Source organism: Stegodyphus dumicola, chromosome 3 (genome assembly GCF_044657685.1).
Source record: "Stegodyphus dumicola isolate Sdum_Otavi_A_Nest chromosome 3, ASM4465768v1".
Classification (NCBI taxonomy): Eukaryota; Metazoa; Arthropoda; class Arachnida; order Araneae; family Eresidae; genus Stegodyphus; species Stegodyphus dumicola.
In genome coordinates, this window is record NC_140770.1 from 148,076,793 (window position 1) to 148,099,930 (window position 23,138).

The 23,138-nt window shown below is 33.9% G+C and overlaps 2 protein-coding genes across 2 annotated transcripts in view; one reads left to right on the plus strand and one right to left on the minus strand.

Annotated features, from left to right (window-relative positions):
• Positions 1-23,138, minus strand: part of LOC118179898 (ras-related protein Rab-1A-like) — a 235,485-nt gene that overhangs the window by 178,495 nt on the left and 33,852 nt on the right. The window lies entirely within an intron of this gene.
• On the plus strand, positions 10,532-14,508 carry LOC146998115 (uncharacterized). The gene has a single exon (XM_085813439.1). The coding sequence runs from the start codon at positions 12,089-12,091 to the stop codon at positions 12,980-12,982; it is 894 nt and encodes a 297-aa protein (XP_085669565.1). The 5' UTR covers positions 10,532-12,088; the 3' UTR covers positions 12,983-14,508.

A 23,138-nucleotide genomic window follows, 5' to 3' on the forward strand; every position in this document is an offset into this window, starting at 1 on the left:
ATTCAGACGAAGACAAAGCCAATATCTTTACTGACATACTAGAAGAAACGTTTACTCCCAATACTACTCTTTACAACAACATTCATAACTGTAAAGTTAATGATAATGTTAACCCCTTCTTAAAAATCCCTGTTACTTTGAGCTTTATATTCTAGTCACGCCTAAGTTACTGCCAGTTTTTGAGCTGCTTAAAAGGTGTTGATAGTATATCCACAAAGCGCTGAAACATATTCCTATTAATGTTATCACGTCTTACTAAGATAATAAATTCTACCATCATCATACTTTCCTAATATAAGAAACGTGTCATCATCGACGTCTAAACCGCATCAAAATTCCATGTTTCCACAGAACTACCGTCCAATTACCTTTCTCAGTCAATAGATGAAAAATATTCTGTATCATCCAAATCAAATTATTCCACAAAGCTCCTACATTCCAGAAGAACAGTTTGACTTCCGTTGCATTCATAGTACTAATCACCAACTGCTTCGTGTCATCAACTACATTACTGACGGTTTTAATTGCAAATTCTCTACCGGAGCCACGTTCCTTGATATTAAGGCATGGCACCGGGGACTTATCCGCAAACTTATGGAAGTTGAATTTCTCTGATCAGTGCAAAAGACTTATTGCTTCATATCTCCCAGACAGAACTTTTGCAGTGAAAATTGGCAAAACTGTTTCTATCACGAGAGACATCTTCGCAGGAGTGCTCCAGGGCTCAGTACGTTCGCGGTATTTATATAACATTTACACCTACCATATTCCTAAAAACGTACAAATTACCATAGCTCTTTTCGCAGATGATACAGCAAATATGACCCAAACTTCATTAGCTATAGATGTCCGGCTCCTTCTTTAACATTACCTCAACTTCCTAGAAAATTGTCTCACTCTTTGGAGGGCTGCAGTGCTGAGAGATCTGTTGCTGTAATACTGAAGGATCAAAAGTAATAATTTTTCGTAAAGGACAAACAAATTTAGCATCACCCAGACCTCTTCTGTTTGATGAAGAAATTGACTGGGTTGACGAAGTTAGATACTCAGGAGTCATTCTAGATAAAAAATTGACTTTTCAGAAACATTTCAGGGAAACTGTGCAAAAATTTAATATCACGTTTGCAACTATGCGCCAACATCTTGGCAGAAGAAGTCATATGGCTAGTTCAAATAAACCCATCTTCATCTTCGACCAACATTGGTATATGCTAGTCCTGTCTGGGGCCACGCTACAAAACTAACCTTCAACATATTCAAGTTCTTCAATACTAAGCACTCAGAGAGATTATCAACGCGCCTTAGTTCATTCCAAACTCACTGTATGTTCACTGTGATTGTAAAGTAGAGACAGTTCAAAATTGTATTCAAAAATTTGCCAGAAATTTCTTCTGTTCGGTTCTCACTCACCCTAACAACTGCATCAACTGTTTTAGATGTTCTCCATTTCACAGAAAAAAAAACGCAAATATCAATCTGGCATTCTCCATCTTTACTATTTTTTACTCATACCAGACTCTTCTATTCATTGAATTTAACCTTTTACCAGAAACTCACTTTCTGGCGACCCTTTGATTTCATACTTTCGTCTTATTTCACTCTGTTCATTTTGTTTTACTGGTGGTCTTCACCGCGTATTTCCAAACCCTACCCCACTTTTCGAATTTTTGACGTCATGAACAAATCGACTAGTTTCGCCTGGTGGTAATTCTTGAGCATGCGCTGAAGGGCGAGAAGTAACATAAATAGAACTTTAGAAGGCTTGCACTTCTAAACAGTATTAAATATATTGTCTAAAAGTGTATTTGTTTATGTAATTGCATAATTTTACTGTTTCTGTAATAAGAACACTTCATTCAGATAAAATTTATTTTAATATTATTATTATTGTTATCTGGTTATAGGATTATACGAAATGCTGAATACTCTAGGTACTGTCGTAATCTTCGCATAACCTTTCACATTGGATTTTGCCTTATCATTTTAAAATATATTGTATTATAAAGATTAAATCAAAGCAAATTACTTTGTTAGAGATGTGAATGTTCTAACTGCATTTTCTTTTTATCACTTATTATTTATTTCCTCTTTGAAAACACATTAATATTTGACAAATAATTATCTCCGCTGAAAATTTTTTGATTGTTTAAAAACTATATTTGTCAATAATGTAATAAAAAACTCACTAATCTAGTGCTTCATAGATCAATATGACAACGAATTCAAAATGTTTTAAAAACAGTTCTTTAATCTTTATTTGTAGTAGATGCAACTAATGTCACAGAGAAAAAATATTTCAATAAAAAAGTTCTCCATGTTAATTCAATAGCAAAATTATTTCTGTTTCAGTGAGATATTCACTTTCAATGCTTATATAACAGAAAAATGTAACATAAGCATGTTAGAAGTATTAAATAGAAGCTAAAGGTTTACTGTGCAATTTTATGTAAGAAACGTAATAATTTACTTTCATTCCTTTTAACTCGGCATATTAGTTTCCAATCAACTAAAATTTTTGGCAAGTTAGAGACTTAACTTAACACACAGTATTCCGTCACTTAAGATATCAATTAATTGTTCTTTTTCATTTAGAGATACATTGGAATTGAAAATACCAAAGGCAAAATGAGTCACAGATCCAACCTAATTCCGTTATTTGGAAATTTTTCAAAAAAATTTCTGTCAATTTTATCATATGTCGTTTTAAACAAGAAATCTGTATTATTTTCTTTAGTAAATTGTGAAAAAGCATGTTTCTATTTTTTTTTTTTTTTTTTTTTGGTTCAATTCTCCTTGCCAAAGTATTGGCTTAGTTTTAAAAGCTTTTATTAGTACAAACTGTGACACAGTGTGTCTAGGTAAGATTGTTTCAAAATGTCTGATAATAATTTCAAATATTTTCTCTCCAGTTGCTTTTCCTTCCCAAATATTATAACATAAAAAATGTTCTACTGCGTCGTTTTCAAAAACATATCTCACATAAACGATAAATTGAAACATTTTAGTACTGTCGGTAGTTTCATCAAGTTTTATAGTAAAGACTGGATTTTGTATTCTATAGTGTCTGATATGACAAAAATTTGGTGAGAAACAGTATCTTTTTTAAATGCTATTGTTTTTAAATCGTTACTATATTTTTCTGCATGCATAAATGATGTCATTTTAATTGCTGAAGGAAGAATGAGCGATTCTCCAATTGTATGAGGTTTTAAATTTTTTGGAATTAAATATGAAACTTTTAAGGATGCCTGTAAATCCTTCTCAGGAATTGTTGTATATTTTTCAAAAACACATTTTAATTTTAAATGCTCTCAGCTCATTCTTTAAAAAAATTCTTCAGATTTATTTACTTAATCTTTATGTTTAGTTTCTGAGGGACTTTTCAGTTTCACTGGCGCAAATCTCGCCAAGCAGACATTGTTGACGACAACATACAATATACAAATAAAAAATGTTAACAGACGTTAGTTCTAAGAATTTTTTTATTTTGAAGGCACAAACATTTTAATATCTTTTAAAATTTTGTAAAAAGCCAATAAATAGAGATAATAAATTTGTTAAAAGACATTAAGAATTTACTATGTTTTCATGGTTCAACATCCTGATTCGCCGGTTCGTATCACGTAACACCACGCGATCTCCTCTCGCGTAAACTACGCTACAAAAATCTAATTCTCTCAATAATTATCTACATTAATTTCAAGTTAAATCTTAATTTGGAATATAAGTTTAAATGCAAGAATTATTTCAATTTGTACAAATAGCTTACTCAGAAATTATGTAAAACCGCAGTGCTTTACTTCGCTACTGCATTCTCATTAGAATTGATGAATTTAACCCTTGATTTTGCTTTCGGGTGGAGTGATTGCAGTCTAATTGTCTTAATTACCGCGAATGGTCTTAAGGCATAAATTTTAATTATCTTGTAAAAATTCTATGTAGTTGTATTCCAGTATTGAAAGAAACAATCTGATAAGAAATAGCTGCGACTTGTTTTGAAAACGAGGTTGTTTTCAAAAAAAAATTACAATACTCTTGTATAATACTTACAAGGAATGAGTTAGGTTATTTAACTAAAGTGCAGTCAATTTTATTTCTTATTTACATGAATGATGTATCACACAATGCTGTGTAGGCTAGTGACCTAGCGATGATGACTCAAAATGCATCTTTGCATTCAGGCATACACTCTTTATAAGAATATAACCATGCACTGGAGTCCTAGCTTCAGCAGGTACATTTTGTTATTCTATGCAATCTCTGTGAGTCCTAAATTCTAAAAACTTTTCCACTCCTAAATTCCAAAAATTTTGCTACTTGATATTACTGTAAATTCCAAAATTTGCACACCTGCCATAACTGCACTGGCTGTGGCCTCAGTTATCCAATGTTCCAACAAAATCAAATATTGTAACGTTATTTTAGACCAGACTTTCTTAAACTGTAGATCGCAACCCCCATCTACAGCCGGGGGTCGCAAAAAATTTTAGTAGTTTTGGTATTTCTTAAACTTAATATAATAATTTTACAATTACCCAATATTTTTACACAATGTATCTGAAAATAGATAAAGATAAGACAATACAGACAAAGAGAAGAACAAAAATGTTTCAATGCATTCTGTTTATAATATAAATGTTCACTTTACTTGCTTTGCACATGACGCTGTCATTTCGTCTGTTAATTAAAATTTTAACATTGTTCTGTGTCTTAAAATGAGAAATTAAAGATACGACCTAAAACTGCAATACTATCTTACAATACAAGTGAAAAAATTGACAGTTTCACTCGCGCGTGTGTCAGATTTTCACAATGCTTATGGGGTCCCACAAAATTTTCATAAATATTTTGGGGTCGTGAAAAAAAAATCTATGATAAAAAAGGGTCACGACTGAAAAAAAGTTTAAGAAGAACTGTTTTAGAACAATCAGTTTCCTGACACCAACCCATTTTTTTTGCCTGTTTTGTTTCTAAGCCGAATTATGTTTTGTGGGAATTTTTCTATATTTTTACTGTTTCAGCTGAATGGAAAAACACGCTAAAATGTTTCAAATGACTATCAGGGGAAGAAAATCGAATATCCCACATTATTATTATCTCTATTTATCTCCTGTTTTGATTCTGAGTTATGTTTTTTGATAGAATTTTTCCATATTACATATTTCAGTTCAACAAAAAATCAACTTTTAAAATATTGAGGAAAAGCGTGTACTAAAATGTTTCAAAATGAAAATTTGGGATAAATAAATATATAAATTAGTTTTTTTCTAGGAGTGTAGGAGTTCTTATACATAGTATATAAAGAAATTTAGAAACAAGTTTTCACAAAGACTAAAAAATTGAAGTTCAAATGATCTTCATAAAATCCTATAAATGTGGAACAAGAATAATTTAAAATGTAAAAATTAACGGTACTTTTCCGTTTTGCCGGCGCAAACGATAAAGTCGCCAATATTGGTTTAACTAATGCCAGATGGAATATCTTCGCTGGTAACCTTTTACGCCTCAGTTTCAAAACAAGTGGAAGCCATTTCTTATCAGATTGTTTCTTTCAATACTGGCATACAATAATATAGAATTTTTACACGATATTTAAATTTTATCCCCTAAGACAATTCAGGGTAATTAAGTCAATTAGAACGCAATTACACCGCTCATCCGAAGGCGAAATCAAGTGTTAAATTCATCAATTTTAATGAGAATGCACTAGCGAAGTAAAGCACTGCGGTTTTACATAATTTCTGAGTAAGCTATTCGTACGAATTGAAATAATTCTTGCATTTAAACTTGTATTCCAAATTAAGATTTAACTTGAAATTAATGTACATAATTACTGAGAGAATTAGATTTTAGTAGCGTAGTTTAAGTGAGATGAGATCACTTCGGGTCACGTGATACGAACCGGCAAATCAGGATTTTGAACCATGAAATCATAGTAAATTCTTAAATTAATGTCTTTTTACAAATTTATTGTCTTTATTTATTGGCTTTTTACAAAATTTTAAACCATATTAAAATGTTTATGCCTTTAAAATAAAAAAAATTCTTAGAATTAACATTCTTTATGTGTATACTGTATGTTGTTGCCAACAAAGTCTGCTTGGCGAGATTTGCGCCGGCGAAACGGAAAAGTACCAAATTAACACGTTGACTGCCGCGTGCATTTTACGTGATTTGCGCAGGACGCCAACTTGAAATTTTTATTGTGCGATATATATTATGTTGAAATATTATCTACAGAACATAATGTTATATAATTGTGCTTCATGCTGGGGGTCACCAGCGACCTCCAAACATCTGTAGACCATTTTTGTGATTTATAATTTAAATTCTTACGATTTATTATTCTTTAAACCATTATAGTAACAATGGTACTATTTAAAAATTTATCAGTATCAATATTTATTCTAATTATGTATTTTACTATTGGTCGCGTTGCCAGTGGCACCCACGGCGCTGTAGCCAAGTCGAGTGCAGGTCACTGGTGACCCCCACGGCAGTCAACATGTTAAAATAAACCATCACAAGAAAAACCAAAAAAGTAGTATAAAAGAACAAGAAAGGTGAGGAATAAAACCAACTTTAACATAATATCGTCAAGAGGAGGTATGTTGAATTTAATTACATTTCCCCTTCTAAAACAAAATCCTTGCTTCTCTGTATCCAGAATCAGCTGATGAACCATTTCAATATATTTTTTATCTTAATAGTTCACCAAAAAATTCTAGTCCTCCTCAAAGCGAAGGAAAATTATTGAAAATATCTTCTGATTTAAAAATATTTTTCTAATCTAAAAAAAAAAAAAAGAAAGAAAACATGCCCTCCTGCAGTGGAAAATCTTTGAAAGTTCAAAATAATTTTAACACAAAACTTTACTAGAACCTCTTATCAAACAGCAGTAGCAAAGGAAAATGGGGGGGGAAGGGAAGTAAAATCATTAAAAATATCTTCCAATTTAAAAAGATTTTACAGTCAAAAGTCTTTAATCCGGACTCGTCGGGACTTCGGTGATTCCGTATTATCGATTTTTTCGGAATATAGATCATCAGTTTAAATCTGGTAAGATGGCATGCAGAAATTATAAAATTAAAAATATGAAACCGTTATTTATAAAATAATGAGCAATTATGACCTAAAGGGTATCAAAATTTACAAAAAAAAAAAGCTTAATATTTATTTGTTTACTTTGTAAACATTTCTTTCAACGCGCGCATGCGTAAAGCATACATTATGCATAGCCGAAATTAGAAAATTGCAACCAGAAAACTATTTGATTTGTATTCGTGATATTTATAATGATAAGGAATTTGATTTAAATCATATCAAAGACGAAGTACATCGAGATGAAATATCACATTTAATAAGGAATTATAAGCCGAATAAAATAAAAACATCTGCCCTGAAGATAACGATAGTGTTGACAGATCAACTTCCAGTTCATTGCGCGCCGCCACGTCCCCCCCCCCCCCCGCGCAGAGCAGCTTGAAATTGATAAACAGATTTCAGAACGGTTAGATAAACAAAGGATATGCCTTTATCCATTTTTTGGAGCAATTCCACTTTTTGTTTGTTGGACATCGAAACATACTTATGTTTTCGTAGATCCTTTGGGAGCTCCAGCATCGGAAATTCTATTTGACATAATCGAAAGTTCAAGCTTACTTTTATAAAATTGCTCTTACAGTCTGCAAAAAATAATAAGCCGGATCCAATTCGAAGATTAAGGAACAACGCAATCATCAACATTAACTGAAATAGACAATTAGATAATTTTAGCTTATACCGTCCGTTATACATTAAATGTGCAGCGAAAACATATTCTGTGCTTGTGCGCACGCAAATGCACAGTCGTAAAGGTCTTACGCACACGCTTAAACGCCTATGCGCATGCGTTAAAGCGGCGCATGCGCAGAAAGTTTTTAGCTTTGAGGTCCGGATTATGGGTGTCCGAATTAACGACTTTTGACTCTACTAGTCTAAACAGGATTTTATCAAGTTAATTTGAATTTCAATTTTTATTCTTTCTGAAAAATTGGTTCTAAATTTCTTTCTTTATATATTTACTGATCAATTTTTAGCAGCATAATGCACAAAAATTTTTGGAAAGATTCTAAATTTTCCTTTTAAAAAATTATTTGTACATACATAGTCCAAACACATCTGTATACAGTGGAATATGTTTAACGCGAAATAATGCAACGGTCCCGACAAACTACAGTCAAAATTCGTTAATCCGGACTTCGGCGATTTTGGATTATAGATCAACAGTTTAAATCTCGTAAGATGGCATGCAAAAATTCTAAAATTAAAAATATGGAACCGGAATTTATGAAATAAAGAACAATTATGATCTAAAGGGTATCAAAATTTACAAAAAAAAGCTTAATATTTATTTGTTTACTTTATTAAACATTTCTTTCAATGTAAGTTGTTTAAGTTGCTTCGTTTTATGTGATAATACTTTCTCTTTAATTCTATAAACAGACATAATTTCTTGTTCAGTTACAAAGTTCCAAGTCCTATAATTGCTGTGCCAAGAATACCAACTAATTTGTCAATCAAAATTTTTTTGTTTTCACTAACCTCTCTGTCACCTTCATGTCTTTATCCATTTTTTGCAGCAATTCCACTTTTTGTTTGATGGACATCAAAACATACTTTCGTTTTGTACGATCCTTTGGGAGCTCCAGAATTGGAAATTCTATTTGACATAATCGAAAGTTCAAGTTTACTTGCAGTCATAAAAGGTCTTACGCGCATGTGGCAATGCGCAGAAAGTTTTTAGCTTTGAGGTTCGGATTATAGATCATTCCGGATTATGGGTGTCCGAATTAACGACTTTTGACTGTACTATGTAATTTCATGCATTTTGTTTCTCTTAACACGAAACAAAAATCGCTTAACACGAAAAGATATCCTTTCTGGAAATGAACAAAATACAGAAAACACTGGCATCGCTGGCGAGATTTAAGCGGGATGTGAAATGAAAGAGAGGTGGTTTCACATGTTTCGTAGAAAAGAGGCTAATTTGACTTTGAAATACCCTCGGAATAGCCTGTGACACGAGCCAGTTTTGTTTATCTATGGACTTTCGCCTTCCACGTCTACAAACGCCACACAAACATCTCATCTCTCATCAGTTAGCTTTGGAATTCAGCGATGAGTGTATGGCAGTGTGAGTAAAAATTAGTGAGTTTGGCTCATATGTTGCACTGCATAGAATTCAGCGACTCCAAGGTTGAATGAAAATTATTTTCATTACACACGATTCTCAAAAGTATCAGATTTTTTGGCTCTGAAAGAAATGGAGAAGTAGGATATTGAAACTGAGCTGACACTTAATGAAATGTTTGAGAAAGTTTTTGTATTAATGAACTGTCTTACTGTACTATCGAAGAATTCGTTGCAGTAGTTTATGATAATGTGTGTACAGCCCCAATTTTGGCAGACAAAGTTATTTTGGAGTTTGTTCAAAGCTAAAAAGATATCATTGATGCAGAGACGAAAATAAAATGAATGCAGTTCCTGTTCCCATGTCATCCGAAATGAGGAATATCATAAAAAGTATGGACAGTTATTTAGACGCACATTTCCAATGGTAAAATGAATAACAAAATGTTTGACATTGAACAATTTGATGCTAAAAAAGACAAATGCAAAGAAAAATATCAGATTACTTTCCCAAAACTCAATAAATGTTTTGTTTTTCAAAAACTTAAAAATTTTGTATTAAATTCCATTAAGTTCTTGTGGATGTTTTTGTTTCATTGGTTTTTATTAAATACATGCATATATACATATCTATGTAAATAAAATGTACTCTAATAAGCTTAATTTTGTTGAATATATGCTTTTTTTTTCTTTTAAATATTCTTTAACACGAAAAAATATTTCAGTCCCTTCAGTTTTGTGTTAAATGATTTTCACTGTATATCTGTTGCACATAAATCCCTTTCTTACATAAAATATAAATGTATGTATAGAATAACTAAATAAATTGTAAAGGAAGTTTAATTAGCAACTATGGAATCTTAAAAAATTACATAGTATGAAATTTATAATGGCAAACATTAAAAATAGATGAAAGTAAATAAAATTTAAATTAAAGAATGTACTTTATAAAATTAATAATAAGTGGTTAAAAATATATTTTTTAATTACTTAAAACATGGAAGTTATTTGGCAGAGATTATTGGATATAAAATTACTACTTCAAATTTTCAGATTACTATTGTTCATATTTAAAGTCTCAACTTGCAATCTTAATCCACATAACAACCATTGTAAAAATCACCCATTATCATATTCCAAAGATCAGCAGCATACATTTTTTTCAAAATCGTGCATAATATTAAATATTGGCTTTTGATAGTCAAGTTGATACAAATAAGATGAACTGTTTTTATGATTTTAGACTAGTAGTTTATTCTTCCATTCACTTATTACGATATTTAATTTTTTATATGCTCGGCTATCAAAAATTTCAAGAGCTTTCCGCATATTTTTTTTGTCAAGTTTTTACTATACATACATTTCAGCATTTACATCGTCAAAATTGCACATACACATACTTGAAGTGAATTTACTTTTACAGCTAAACACAGGAACTGGAAAACAAAAAAGTACTTATTCGGAGATTGTATTTCTTTTTCGTTCATGAAAATCAAAGTTCATTACACAAACATGCATTCACACTGCACAAGCATGTATGGAAATTCTTAATATATTTATTAAATAAATCAGAAAATATTTTAATGTATAACAAATGAATAGTAAGTAGCTAAGCTTTTAGTTAGTAGTTAAGCTTTTATAAAACAGAGCATAATAACACAGTTACAAAGATATTTAACGTTATAAAGTTAGGTAATTTAGTAAATTTCAGTTGTTCAACAAAGCAATGAATTATGAAGTTCCTTGTATATCTTTATAAATGAACTTTATTGCTGTTTTAAGCAATTAAACAACTGTTCAAGTTATTTTAATAATTTTGAAATATATACGCTAAAAGAAACATTAAAATGTATTAATCTATTTGTCAAACTTGATTTTGGCACGAAAGTCTGCAGAATGCTTCGTAGTTTTTAAGCACATAGAGGCACTGCAATTCTTATTCCTTGATCTGAAGTTTTCTGCGATTTTTTTTTTTTTTTATTTATTTAAATTGCTGTATAGGCACACATAAAATTTTTGTATAGTGGTTTCAGATGTGGATAAGTTTTTCGAACACTTTCGTTTATTTTACTGGCGTCGCTGAATTTTGCGATGAAATGCAGCACGTTTATTGCCGAGTATCACCTTCCAGATTTTTCATACTGTTAATGTATACATCAGCAGTGAATTATTCTCCTCTTTCCTCAAATACACTACGGCGTTAAACAATAACAATTCACTAAAGATTTTGCGTAAATTCCCACTCATAATAATTTAAATTGCGAAAATCTCACAATTAGCAACTAAACACGCTGATTCAGCAGCACAATTCTTTCGAAAGCGCGCCGTAGTAGTCAAAAGTCGGGTAGGCGTCTTGCCAGGTGAAACTAGTCGATATTTCCGTGACGTCAAAAATTTGAAAAGTGGGGTAGGGTTTGGAAATACGCGTCTTCACCTGATGCAGATAAAAGGAAGCACAACTTTCTGAAACCCTAATTCACTATATGTTCTTGGTGGGTGGGTTTAGAACGGCCAACTAGATCGCCTTGGGTTTAGCCGCCCGTGTTTTTTCGCTAAGCGGTTTCCTCAATGTCATCTTTTATTTATGCATGAAAATGTGGCAACAACCGTTTACTCTCAATTCAAATCTCAACGTTTGTTTTGACAGAATTTGTCACGAATCTGAACAGTACCGGTGGGAACACGTTTGAACGTGATTGTAACTTGTCTGCTTTTAGTTATTTTTATTAATTTGTCTGATTTGATTCTGTGAATGCTTAAATTGAAGATGTAATTTCATCTCACTATTATTATAATTAATTAAATACACTTCTAATCCTACATATTATATTATATAACTTTGTACAGAATATTCATATGCTACTGCCTGATAACGAGTTTATGTACATATGTTTACATACGATGCATAGTATTAAAAATGCTATTCGACGCCTTTTTATTTGTTCATTTTTTTGTAATTCTTCATTCAGCTGAAATTGATCTGAATTTCAAGGATAAAATACTAGAAGGTGAAAATCGATATAAAGAGCTCACAAGAAAAATTTCTCCGTACGGTGAATGTTGGGAGAAGGCTGTGAATGATCTTCACGAAAGCTGTAAACACTTGACAGAAGAAATTCAAAGTAGGTTAGCTCTTTCATTTTCTAATTGTTTCCTAGAGCATTCTGGATCTAATACCTGTCCATGCAGTGCTGCAGTTCCAGTCTCGAAGTGTTTAAGAAACAGCAGTGATAGGATTTTTTCAACTTATACGGAGTTTTTTACGCACACGCAAAGCATTTGCCATTATCTGCAACACCGAGAGTGGCAAGAACAGACAGAAAATACTGTTCTGAAATTAACTGAGAACTCTGAAGCTGTTAGCAAGAAGTTAGATGAGTCTAGTAAATCACAGTCACGGATTTTAGATTTGCAGCATCTATCAATTTTAGAACAGAAACGATTAATTACAAATGGGCGAACTTTAAATGCTGAGCTTCAGTTATCAAGAAACTATGCCAAACATGTGTTTGAAGCATTTAAATCAACAACCAATGAACAAAGGGTGTTAATTTTTGAAGTTTTTGACCGAATTAAATTGCTTCAAAACTTAGTTCTTAGTGAGTTTACTGGAGTTTACACGTTTGTATATTATACAATAGGAGGTATTTTGATATATTTATTAACGTCAATGCCACAGACTTCTGGTGCTAGGATTTGGTTATTCATGCTAATTTCAGGCAATGTCATTCTGGAGCGGGCTGTAGTATCATATAGTCTTGACGAAGAAGTGCTGCAGTTGTTTCCTTTAAATGATGATGTAAGTATATAATGGGTACTGAACTAGATGGAACAATTTTCAACATATAGATTTCTTTAATTTAAATTTAATTTATTTATTTATCTGTATCCTTTCCCTTGCTATAAAGAATTACTTGCGAAGAATTTAAGCGTACTAGGGAAGTCTTCAACCATTTTGTAAAGGCTGTTTCTACCCCCTTTTTGTAGATAGATTTTGCATTTACTATTTATTTCATTTGATTACTTTCAAAAGCAATAGAGTTAAAGAATTGATTAGTGTTTCAAATTTTTTTTCTATTGGAATCTGTAATATTGTTTTTAATGTTTCTTATTTTATAAGTTTATGTATATTTTTCTCAGCATTTCATTTTAAAGGCTGATTTGTGTAATTTTATTGTGAAGCCTAATATTGTATTCTTTTATGGACCTTCCAAAAATATATCTGTTATAATGGTCTAAATTTTTCTCAGGCTTTTTTTAAAAAAAAAAAAAAAAAAAAAAAAAAAAAAAAAAAAAACGGTTTAATCCTAGTATACCATACATACAGAATTTGGCAACATTGTGACGAGCAGTAAACGATTCATTTTAGGGTTGGCGACAGTTTTCAAAATCGCTCCAAAGCCGTTCCATATACAGTAGAAAGTCCGAAATCCAGATGCTCATTATCCAGAATGATCTAAAATCCGGACCTCAAAACCACCAACATTTTTTTCTCCTAGGCTTTATTGCATGGGCATTTTATTCCCCCCTCCACACATAGTAAAACGTCTGGAGAGTCCCGATTCTTAATTTCATTTCAACACTAAATAACATAATCTTGTTATTGAAGAAACAGTCATTTTAGCATAAATTTGCACAATTAGTAATTTGGCTCATTAATTGCTGGGTATCTGCTTGGTACACACCTCAAAACAAAACATTCCACATATATACATCATTGATCTGACACCAGCCTGGCGTCGGATTGACAAGTTAGTCGGAATTCTCGAAACAGCAGTTACAGGACTTCAACAATGTAACTAAACAAGAGATTATGTCTGTCTACAGAATTAAAGAGAAAGTAGTATCACAAAAACCACAGCAACTTAAACAACTTGCATTGAAAGAAATGTTGTTTGATCTTTACAATATGGTAACTGGTAGTTTGGCGACATTTTGGAGGCGATAAAGGTTACTACCTGGGACTTTGGTAATAATGTGAGCAGTACTCAGTTCCGATTACGCATTATTTTGTGTGAGGGAAATGAGAGATCATGGGATATGTCATGTGATATTAATGGACGAATTACGGTTCTTTAATCGGAAAAGGGGGGAAATCGGGAAAAAATCTGGAAGTTTTGTATTTGGCTTTATTCTGTGTTGTGTGAAACAGTGTTCGTGAATTTTTGGATCCCATGGCCGTAACTAAAGTGAATTCGAAATGGGTATTTATGTATGTATTAATTTAATGTATGTGCTCATTTATATTTTAAGTAGTGTTTTTGAATTTAATTATATTTTAATTAAATGATAGTTATTTTGTGAATTTTATGTTTGTAGGAATTTGGTATACGTTTTAGTTAAGTAAACGTGCATGGAAATAATTTAAATATCTGACACTAAGTATTTGTAATGGTTGCGGTATGAATTCGTTGGTGATGTGTATAATGTAATAGATGATTTAGAGGTAAAAGTTTTTGGATATTTTATTTATTTTATATGTGGAAATGTTCATATTTGGAAAGGGTAAATACTTTTTCGCGATCAGGTAATTTCATATATGTTCTTTTTACCGGGTTTAAAGATTGAGAAAATTGTCATGTATTTTCGTGAAATTTTTCTAATTTATGAGAAAAAAGCAGTGTACATGGATATAGTGAAGAGTGTGCGCAATGCCATTTTTGTGCAATTCTGGGATGTTTTTTTTAAGTAAAAATAAGTCGACGTGTACATGGTTTAGTGATATTTTAATTAAATGATAGTTATTTTGTGAATTTTATGTTTGTAGGAATTTGGTACACGTTTAAGTTGAAGTAAACGTGCATGGAAATAATTTAAATTTTTGATACTAAGTATTTGTAATGCTTGCGGTATGAATTCGTTGGTGACGTGTATAATGTAATAGATGATTTAGAGGTTTTTGGATATTTTATTTATTTTATATGTGGAAATGTTCATATTTGGAAAGGGTAAATACTTTTTCGCGATCAGGTAATTTCATATATGTTCTTTTTACCGGGTTTAAAGATTGAGAAAATTGTCATGTATTTTCGTGAAATTTTTCTAATTTATGAGAAAAAAGCAGTGTACATGGATGAAGAGTGTGAGAAATGCCATTTTTGTGCAATTCTGGAATGTTTTTTTAAGTAAAAATAAGTCGGCGTGTACATGGTTTATGTGTATGTGTTATTTTGAAAAACGCGTAAGGAGTATGGTATTGTGCACTTTTTCCCAATTTTGCAGTGAATATTTGTCATGATTAAGCAGTTTTGTTAGATAAAATTTCTAGCATAAGTGTAATTCGGCTAGTAGATTGTTGGAAGAAGTGTTCAGTAGATAAAAAGAAAAGAAACATGTCTTTACTTCATGAAGACAAAATGGCGGCGGGAAAAAAAAATAGAGGGTTGCTGTAGGAGAGTTGGTCGCCAAATTTTCGCCAAAAAAACGCCAAGTTACCATAATGTAAAGATCAACCGAAATGTTTAAATGAATTCACAAATGAATAGGATTATGGATCGTCTTGAGAAGACAAAAGGGATTCTCGTTCATTTTAGTGAATGGTTGCACAAATGTTTGCACGAACCTCTCTCGATCGAGAAGACTGGGAAGAATACCTACTATATTCTTCTCGAGGACTCTCCTCCTTCGTCTCATCTTAAAGAGGCCACGACTTTTGAAAAAATCCTCGAGCAAGAAAAAATAGAATGGTGGAACAGCTACCCCATCCCTCTCCCCGAGCATCAAGAGGAGCCTGTTCAGAAGAAAAAGAAAAAACCTTTCCAAAAGCCTATCCTCATCCTCCTCGATAATGATGGGGATGAGGAGAAGCCTGTTCAGATTCCTCTCCGTTTATCAAAACCCGTCGAAGATGAAAAACCTCTCCCTTTTTCAAGACCCCTTGAGGAAGAGAGACCCCTCGAGAAGGAGAGATCTCTCCCATTGTCAAACCTCCTCGAAGATGAAAAACCTCTCCCTTTCTCAAGACCCCTCGAAGATGAAAAACCTCTCCATTTATCAAGACCCCTCGAAAATGAGGGACCTCTCGATTTGTCAAAACCCCTCGAGGATAAGGGAACCAAAACTTCTCTCTCTTTCGAAGAGGAGGGACCTCTCAATTTGTCAAGACCCCTCGAGAATAAGGGAACCGAAAATCCTCTCCCTTTCTCAAGACTTCTCGAGGAGGAGGAGGAGAGACCGCTCCATGTCTCAAGACAGGACCCCCATCTATCTCTTGAGGATCCGAGGGAAACGATTCCTATTGAAAAACCATCTATCGACGATCCCCAGAAAAGGTCTTCGGAGGAGATTAGACTTCCATGTAGAAAACGAATCTGCCACAATCATCATCATCATCATCATAATAATAATAATAATATACCCCCTTCTCAACAACAGAATCCTACAACATTTGCAGATAAATGCATTCAAACCAATCCCTTTATAGTAACCTTTTTGATTGGAGAACCCGTGCATTAGCCTCGAAAAAAAAATGAGATTCTAGACTGTTTCTATGACCAGAATGTTAAGCCAATAGATAGGTCTAGCTCAGAATTTTTCTTTTTAAAAGAAAATAAATAAATAATCCAAAGACTATTCGTAAATATAAATGGTAAATTCTCGAGTCGGCTGGAAAAAAATTTTCAGAGCTGAGAAAAATTCTCCAACTCAGGAAAAAAAAAAAAAAAAAAAAAACTTTTTGTTAATTTTTATCATGTCTTAGACATGATAAAAATTAACGACCCCCTTCCCTTTTCGTCTGGGAATGTTGTCTCACACTTTTGAAAAACAAATCGTGATTCATTCATGGAATGATTGCCATTAGAGAAAGGATGAGTCATGGTCTATTTTTAGAAAGGGTGAGACATCCTTCCCAGACAAAAAGGGAGGGTCATTAATCATGTCTAAGACATGATAAAAATTAACCAAAATTTTTTTTTTTTTTTTTTTTTTTTTTTTTAGAATTTTATTTCAGCTCTGAGAAATTTTTTTCTCCCAGCCTATTCGAGACTCTACTATTTTATTAAGAATGATTTCTTCCTGATCTATTATTTCAAAATTCCAAGTTTCGCTTCAGAACCATCTGTGCTATTGAAGAAGTAACATGATATATGTATTTTTTTAATGAGTTCTGTCAAGATTGAATTGTGCAGGATCGACTTTGCAAATTTCTTCTCTGTCTCTTTAAATAATAATGATACCGAACCGCTTTTTGTAGAGCGCAATGGAAAAAACCTTTTGTATGGTTAGGACAATTCATGTGTTCGATCCCATTGTATTTGAGAATCTCTTGCGTCGATCCCGAAATGCAATAAATGAATCTTTGCAACCATTTCTCTAAAAACCGCCGTTTCATTTCTCCTCGCACCCAAATCATGGAAAAGGGTTCCGTCAACATGGTTAACACCCATGGAAAATAACTGTACGGAATTTCTCCTTCGTACCACGACAAGCCGTGATAATAATCACTCGCCCACACAGCGGTTCGTTTTTCTTTCTCGGTGAGCATTTGCCATTGAAACGGGGGTTTAAAAACAAATACCCCTCGAGAAGTACTGTCCAATGTGACGTAAGCCAATTCTTTCACAATAAAGGCTCCTTGAGAATCGTAGAAACCTTCAAAGTCGAGCACGAGTTCCATGTTTTTTATTTCTTTTTCTTTCCAAGGTGACCCTTATTATTATGATGATGGATGTGTATTGAGATACGCACGATATTATTCGAAAAACAAATATATATACGAGTGTGACCTTTCCCAGAATTCATACGACCTGTCACGTGCAACCTTCTCTCTCTATATATAAAAGAGGAGACGGCCAGACAACGCTATCCATTTTTTCCTTCAGGACACACAGCGAGAGAGAGAGAGAGAATTTTCTTTTCTTTTTTTCCTCAATTGAAGAAGATGGACATTTTGAGTGCCAAACCACTCAAAGATTCCTACATTGTTCTGGACATGGAATACTTTCACTGTTATGATCCAAAGACGGGAGATATATGTTTCATCTTGAAAGAATTGGGCTACATCACTTGCGATTTAACCTTATGCGGATCCCTGATTTTTCTCCCTCCTGTCCATTACGATGACTTATCGTCCCGCAATCAAGCTGTGGTCAACCAGACTACAAATAACCGACACGGCCTGCAATGGACCGAGGATCGTCTTTCCTACGAGCATCTTCCTACAATCCTGAAAATACTGACCGAAAATGTGGAGGTGATCTACGTCAATGGATACGATAAAGCCGAATTTTTCAGCAAGCTCTGCCAGCGATCCGTTTACGAGTTTTACATCCCAGGGAAAACCGAGTGGCGGAACAAGTCGAAATGCACGCGACACCAATATTTCCAAAAGATGATTCATTGTGCCGAGAACAAGGTGAGAAATTTTCGATACCATTTGATGGAGGGTAGTTACGTTTTCCGGAAATTACATTGTTACCCCTCCGAAAGCAAAGCTGTCAAAGATGAAGAGGAGGCGGAAGAATCTCCCCAGGAGAACTCGTGCGACGATGAGGAGGAGGAGGAGGATGAACTTTCTAATAATAATAATAAATGTCTAAGTTGGGATGCTTTAGAGACCCAAGAATATTGGTCTCAACCCTTATCTCACCTAGACCTGAAAGAGGATCCTCAAGTGTACTCCTTGTGGTCCTCTTCTAAAATTTGGTCTTGGAGAGAACCCTTGAATGTTCATGAATGAAATGGTATGTAAATCCCTAGAGAAAAAAAAATAAAAAAAAAGTTCTTTTTTTTTTGTAATATGTTGATTTCTTTCCAATCCCATTTCTTTTCCATAACTCCAGCCCAATCGACGAGAAGAAGACGAATCTTCCAAGTTACACAAGACGAATCTTTCAAGTTACACAAGACGTAGAAAGATTTCACAAGGATTTATAAATCACACGCTCCCACATGATATATGTATAGAGAGAAAAAGACCCTCTGTTCTCTAGCCAATACGTCAAGACTTCCCTAAACTAAGAGAGATCATGAGTACCGAGGAAACCTTAGCAGAGCAAGTGGAAAGACTTTCAAAGAGATTAGAAGAGTTAAGACGGGATAGATTTACAGTTCCGCCGACTAAAGAGGAAACTATCATCGATTTCAACAAACCGCTGTACTTTCATCCCCTACCCCAAAGAATGAGACGAATGGACTCGCCGTTGAACAGTTCCAATGAGAAACAAAATGTCACTTATTTGAATAGTCAAATTCAACACATGAATATTTCATAAGTATTTTTTTTTGTTTTTTTCCCTAAAGCGTAGGGAGATCGGATCAGTAGTTTTTCCCTTTTCATCGTCGAAAAAGATTGGGAGGAAAAATCTTTCTCAGCTCTCTCAGAAAAATTTTTCAGCCTTAAAAAAAAAGAAAAAAAAAAAAACTTTTTGTTAATTTTTATCATGTCTAAGACATGATAAAAATTAACTCTACGCCCCTTTTGTCTGGGAATGTTGTCTCACACTTTCTAAAAACAGACCATCACTCCTCCTTTCCTAAAGAATAGAATTCCAAGAATGGGATCTGGTCTATTTTTAGAAACGGTGAGACCCTATTCCCAGACAAAAGGCGGGTAGAGTTAATTTTTATCATGTCTAAAGTTCAGGGTCCATCCATCTTCTTATGTGAAACGGTGACCCTGACGAGATCGAGATAAACAAGTCCTGTGAGTTGTTTTGTAATCTTGACGCGATCCAAGAAAGACTTTATTTTTTTTTTTGAAATAGGCGGGGTGTGGGGAGAGAAAATGTTCTCAAGACCCTAAGATATCTTTTCATAAATATATTTTTTATCAAAGTGTTTCTTTCATTCCGATCCTTTTAAGAGGTTGGAATGACCCTGACATTTAGATGGGGTCGCGATCCCGACAGATGTCGCGCGAGTATAAAAGTGTGTGTCCTCCGCGAGATTTCTTCAGAGAACAGAAGAAGACGTGAACTGAGCTGGTAAGTCCCTTTGGTCCTATGAATATGGTTATCTATAAAATCGATTTGATTCTTTGTTTCTTTTTTTAATAATCATAATAATCATAACTTCATTTAAAAAGAACTCTCTTCTTAACCCTTTGAAAAGAAAAATGTCTCTTTCAAGACGACGACTCTAAAACGTTTTATTGTTTTTTTTTCCTTTCTAGATCTTCCCTGTTATACATATATACCTTTTCGACTCTTTTTTTTTTTGCTCCTGTTTGTGGGAGACATCACCGTATTCATCGCCATGGCGTGTTCAGAAAACTTTATCGTGCTCGATCTAGAGGGTTTCCAGTCCTACAACCACAAGAAGGGTGAATTTACCTACGTTTTAAAAGAATTGGTCTATGCGACAAAAGATTTTTTGACCGTGGGATCGTTGACGTTTGCTCCTCCTCACCCCTTCCACCAACTGAGTGAAAAAAACCAAAAGACGAGTGCCTGGCTGACGAGAAACCGGCACGGACTTCGTTGGAACGAGGGTCATATTCCCTACAACCATTTAGGACGCATTCTCCAATCGCTCACTCACAGCTTCTCCACGATTTATGTGGTGGGATGCCAGAAAGCTAAATTCTTTGCTAAAGCCTTGGATTATCAAAAACCCGTGACGGAAATTTATGTGCCAGATGGAATCATTTGGAAGTATCGGGAAAAATGTGCCCGACATCATCAAAGGAGGAAATATTTCCATTGTGCCGAAAACAAAGTGCGCAACTATCGATGGCATATTACGGAAGGAGATTTTCATATCAATCACGTCTATCCAGACGGAACGGAGAAAGAGGAGAGGATTCAGGAGGAAGCAGACAATCCTCTGCAAGCTTTTGATAAGGCCTACGATCAGTTAGAGAAGGATCCGTCCCCGAAAGCGTACGATAACCTCATCCAGAAATGGGATAATCTGTCCTGTTTCCAAGTGATGGAACATCCGGATGAGCATACGCCTTTAAACTTGATGGGCTCTTCTACTTCTTCTTTGTCGTCAACTTCCTCCAATAACTCGAGGAAGACGGAGGGTTGGGGAGACATACCTGAAAATATTCCCCATTACGATCCAGCAGCCTGTTGGGACGAACTTTCCAAAGAATCTCATGAGACCCCCAAAATATCTTCAGAGGATCCAAAGACAAAATCCACTGAGTGTTGGGACAATGAACGGACGACTCATGCTCCAAAATCCACTAAGACTATGTCCACTGAGTGTTGGGACAATGAACAGACGACTCATGCTCCAAAATCTATTGAGACTATGTCCACTGAATGTTGGGACAATGAACGGACGACCCATGCTCCAAAATCTACTGAGACTATGTCCACTGAGTGTTGGGACGATGAAACCGAAAAGACGACAGAGAATTGGGATGACCTTTCTCAAAAGTATTTGAATTGATATATACATAAACTCAGGAGAAAAAAAAATAAAGAAAAGTTTTTTAGAAATAAGTAGAGAAAGGTTCTCCGCTTTCCCTATATTTATGGAAATGGACTGAGAAGAGAGAGAGAGAGACGAATCAGGAGACCAAAAAAAAGTGGGTCTTGGAAGGAATGAGTGCAAATGCATTCGATTCCTTCCGAGACCTATTTTTTTGGGTCCCTCTCTCATCCAATCTTGGAAAAGAACTTTGTCCTATTTTTCTAGGTCCATTCAAAAAGAAATGAATCTATCCATAAATTTTCTTAAAAGAAAAAAAAAAAAAGATCCATTACCTCTTGACGGTCCAAAGTCGAGAATCTTGGAAAAAGTCATCCACTCTCCATCCAGTCAAGCTTCTCTGTAGAAAATCTAGTAGGTGCATCTGCATTCTTGAACACCCGGCAGTGTTATTATTGGACGCGAAACGTCGAATGCTGAAATAGTTAACAGTGAGCCCATTCTTAAAGAAACGGGGATGTTTTATTCATCCAGTCGAGTGCGGAAAAATTTCTGAGAGCCGGAGAAAAATTTCTCTGGCTGAAAAAAAAAAAAAAAAAAAAAAAAAAAAAAAAAAGAAAGAAAAATTGAAGACATCAATTTTCAAATTTTCAGACTAAAAAGGGGGGTAATTTATTTTTCAGAAACTTTTCCCAGCCGACTCGATGTGAATAAAATTTTACTGTTTGTTAAGAATGTTATTTAATGGATCGATTTCAACCTATCGAGTTTCGCTTGAGTTCCGGCCGTGCTGTAGGCCCACCTGGATACAAGTTTTCCCCTTTTGGAATAGAATTTCCATCAAGGTAGGCTACTTTTCCTCTTTTTGCATTTTTCATGTCATTTCATTTGTATTACAATATACTGAAAACGGGCGTTCGAACTGATTTCTAGGCTATTTCTATACAAATGGAGCTCGATCCAAGAAAAAAATGATGTCTTTTTTTAATTTTGTGGACTGCCAATTTGTATTGGAATATACTGAAAACGGGTGTTTGAGTCGGTTTTCAGTATATTTCAATACAAATAGAGCTCGATCCAAGAAAGAAATGATGTCTTTTTTTTTATTTTGTGGACTGCCAATTTGTATTGGAATATACTGAAAACGGGTGTTTGAGTCGGTTTTCAGTATATTTCAATACAAATGGAGCTCGATCCAAGAAAGAAATGATGTCTTTTTTTTATTTTGTGGACTGCCAATTTGTATTGGAATATACTGCAAACGGGTGTTTGAGTCGGTTTTCAGTATATTTCAATACAAATGGAGCTCGATCCAAGAAAAAAATGATGTCTTTTTTTTATTTTGTGGATTGCCAATTTTGTATTGGAATATACTGAAAACGGGCGTTCACGTCGGTTTTCAGTATATTCCAATACAAGTGGAGCTCGATCCAAGAAAAAAAATGATGTCTTTTTTTTATTTTGTGGACTGCCAATTTTGTATTGGAATATACTGAAAACGGGCGTTCACATCGGTTTTCAGTATATTTCAATACAAATGGAGCTCCATCCAAGAAAAAAATGATGTCTTTTTTTATGTTGTGGACAGCCAATTTCGTATTGGAGTATACTGAAAACGGGCGTTCGAGTCGGTTTTCAGTATA